Source organism: Nannochloropsis gaditana (assembly GCF_000240725.1).
Source record: "Nannochloropsis gaditana CCMP526 unplaced genomic scaffold scaffold095, whole genome shotgun sequence".
In the NCBI taxonomy this organism is placed as follows: domain Eukaryota; class Eustigmatophyceae; order Eustigmatales; family Monodopsidaceae; genus Microchloropsis; species Microchloropsis gaditana.
This window is the reverse complement of record NW_005803858.1, coordinates 1-3,250: the sequence shown is the minus strand read 5'-3', so window position 1 is coordinate 3,250 and position 3,250 is coordinate 1. Positions and strand designations below refer to the sequence as shown.

Here is a 3,250-nt window from a genome sequence, read left to right as displayed (position 1 = left end):
CTGGCAATCCTTTTTAAAATGCCCAGCGGGGGTTTGACATGCACCACATGAAGGGGTCTTTCTCTTGATCTGTTCGCAAATTTGATCATCTACTCGTGACCGGGATGGCGTCCTGGGTGTGAGGCTGAGAAAGCATTTTCTGATTTTGGCTTGAGACGAAGGAAGAAACGGGGGCCGAGATTCTTTTCTCTCCCATTTTCTGTGCTTTTGGGACCTGGCATAATGGAGGCTGGAATCCTCTTAGACCTCAGGTCTACATCGGCAATGTTCGTGTGCGAGTATACATGCTCTTTACGACGTTCAGTCAGCTCTCTGGACTTCGTGGGGAGGGAAAAAGGCGCACCCATTTGCGTCTTCGCCCTTGTTCCTCGTCTGGGGGATATCATCCTACCTCATGGCATATCCATTTTACCAGTACCTCATGCTTTTTCATCAACATCGCTCCCGGATTGTATTCACAGGAGACTGACTAACTAGTCCATTGACGAGATAAGCAAGGACAGTGACGGTATTGGCCTCATCCTGTCTCTTCGAGCTGTCCCAATCTGGCTTTCGCCCAACTTCCCGCTACATTACAAGTCGACCACACCAATCCGCGCACTTTTTAAATTTCTGATGGCCACAAGCACGAGCTGTGCTTGTTACATCACCTGACAGCCTCGCACGTCAGCATTAAACCCAAAAGCGCGACGTTGAACGTCCCCATTTTCTTGGGTCTCCATCTGCCTTGCTTGTCCCGCGGGAATTGAGGTTTCGAGAGGGGAAAAAGAACGAAAAAGAAGCAGCAGCAGCCCCGGCAGCAGCAGCACCAGCCTGAGCGCCCGTACGGCAGCTGAGACGTCGGTTCCGAAGGCCTGACAACGGGGCCCACAAGAGAAAAGGATCCGATCGCGATTATGGAGGCATTGGCAGGGTCCGACCCGTTGCCGCAGGGAGCGGGAGGGAGGGAAGGAGGGCCCAGAGGAGAGGAGGGAGGCGCGTCGTCCCACCTCCCACCGTCGCACCCTTCCCTGCTACTCTCACATCCGGATCCCCTCCCTTCCTCCCACCCCGACCTCCTCCTGCCCGGCGGCTCCCAGCCTCCCCTTCCTCCCGCCTTCCCCTCCTTTAACGGTGCTCCCCCGCCTCCTTTTCCTCCCCCTCCGCCCCACCTCCTGGGCCTCCCTCCCCCCCTCCCTCCTCCCCCTGTCAATGCGGCCGGGAAGAGTCGGCGGAGGAGCAACAGCAACGGGGGAAGCCACCAGCTGTCTCCCTACGTCCCCGACTTTTCCCCGCATCCGCCCCAACCGCAGCCCTCGCAGCTACCTTCCCTCCCTTCGCATCCCCCCACCTCGGAACCCCAGACCGGCAGCAGCAGTCATGGGAGCAAGCGAGGGGTGCCCACGCTCGGACAAATGGCGGCCCAAGTCCAACACATTGCGCGAAAGAAAGCCCGGCAGTTGGGATACCCGGATGAGGACGGTCCTGCCCTGGTTCAGGCCTGGGAGGGCCATTCCCCTCCCTCCCTCGGTCCTTCCCCCCCGCCCTCCCTCGGGTCCTCCCTCGCCCCTGTCTGTGCCCCGGGCGCCGAGCACACCGGACGTTGGTCCCGGCTGGAGCACGATCGATTCGTGGACGGTCTGAAGAAATGGGGCAAAGAATGGAAACGGGTGGCCGGGGAGGTGGGGACGCGGACCGTGGTGCAAACTCGGACGCATGCCCAGAAGTACTTCCAAAAGCTGCAGAAGCACATGGCGAACGGGGCGAGTCTGGAGGACGCGGTGGAAGCGACCAAGGAAGACAGTGACTACGAAGACGAAGGAGGAGGAAGCAGGGGAGAAGGAGGCGGGTGTGGCCCCGGAGAGCAGGGAGGGGGAGGGAGCGGGGCGAGCGGGGGAGGAGGCAGGAGGGGAGGTGGGAACAATGGGAGCGGGCGGAAGCGAAGCAATTCCACGGCAAGTGGAGGCGGGGGGGGAGGACGGGGAGGCCCTCGGGGCCGGGCAGGGAGCACGGGGGGAGGGAAGGGAGGAGGAGGGGAAGGGTCCGGCAGCGAGGAATGGGTGAGCGGTACCAAGCAACGTTCGCTCTCCCTCTCCTCCGCCCTCCCGCCCGCGTCCTCTCAGGGGAAAGGACGATCCAACCCGATCCGATCTTCTCGCTCCCCTCCACCCCCGTCGGCGGCCACCTGCCTTCCACACTCATCACGGGGGGTGGGGGAGGAGGAAGGGGAGGGAGGTACGGGGAGGGCGGGGTCGAGGAGGAAGAAGGGGGGGGAGGGAGGGAGGCGAGGGGGGGCAATGGAGGCAGGAGAAGCGCGTCAAGGGTCTGGAGGGGGAGGGCGAGGAGGAAGGGGAGGAGGACGGGGAGGGAGAGGAAGAAGAGGAGGAGGAGGAAGGCTGGATGAGTGACGCACGGGCTGCCGAAACCATGTTTGGCATCACCTTAAAAGGCCGCCCCCCCCCCAGCCGCCAGCCCGTGGGGGAGGGAGGGAGGGCGGGCGAGGGGGAGGTGGAGGGGGAAGGAGGGAGGGAGGGAGGGTCGTCGAGGGGGGGCGAGGACGCCACGCAGGAAATTCTTCCCCCTGGCCCATGCGGAGCTTCCCCCGGGTCCACAGTCTCGGGAGGGGAGGGAGGGAGGGGAGGGCCGCTTTCGATCCGGATCCCGGGTCAGGGAGGGCGGGAGGGAGGGCGGGAGGGAGGAGGGGTCCCCGAGGCGACGGGACCACTCCCCTACCTTCCTCCCCTATCAATAGGGTCGTCTGCATCCCTCCCCCTCTGCCCTTCCCCGGCGGCCTGTGGGAAGAGGAAATACGCGGAGCTCGCGGCGGCCGAAGCCCTCTCCGTCTGGGTGGGCGACACCCAATCCTCCCTCTCTTCCTCCGCCCCGTCCTCCAGCCCGCCCTCCCTCCCTGCCTCCTCCCCGCCTTCCTTCTCCCCCTGGCACCCGAGTCCAGCCGCCGTGGTCGCGGCGGCGGCGGCAGCGGCGGCCGTTGTCAGGGGAGGGCGGGAGGGCGGGGCCGGGGGAGGTAGGGGGGAGGAAGGGTCGACCCTGCCTTCCGCGGAGGAGGGGGGGAAGGGAGGGAGGGAAGGAGGGAAGGAGGGAGGAGAAAGGAGCGTGAAGGAGGAGATGAGAGGCGGGAATGAGGCGGGCGGGTGATGGAGACGGAAGGAAGGAGGGAGGTGCGGCGGGCGGGGGCCCAGCAAGACCAAGGGACGATGACGGAAGGGGAGGGAGGGGAGGAAGGGAGGGAGGGCGGGGGGGGAGGGAGGGG

The 3,250-nt window shown here is 64.7% G+C and overlaps 1 protein-coding gene across 1 annotated transcript; it reads left to right on the top strand.

Moving 5' to 3' along the window:
• Positions 1-1,602: 1,602 nt before the first annotated feature.
• NGA_2068200 (uncharacterized protein) lies at positions 1,603-1,763 on the top strand (the record flags this gene model as incomplete). Its single annotated transcript, XM_005855798.1, has 1 exon — positions 1,603-1,763. A coding segment is annotated over one exon (161 nt), but the record flags the coding sequence as incomplete, so codon positions are not given.
• Positions 1,764-3,250: the final 1,487 nt, after the last annotated feature.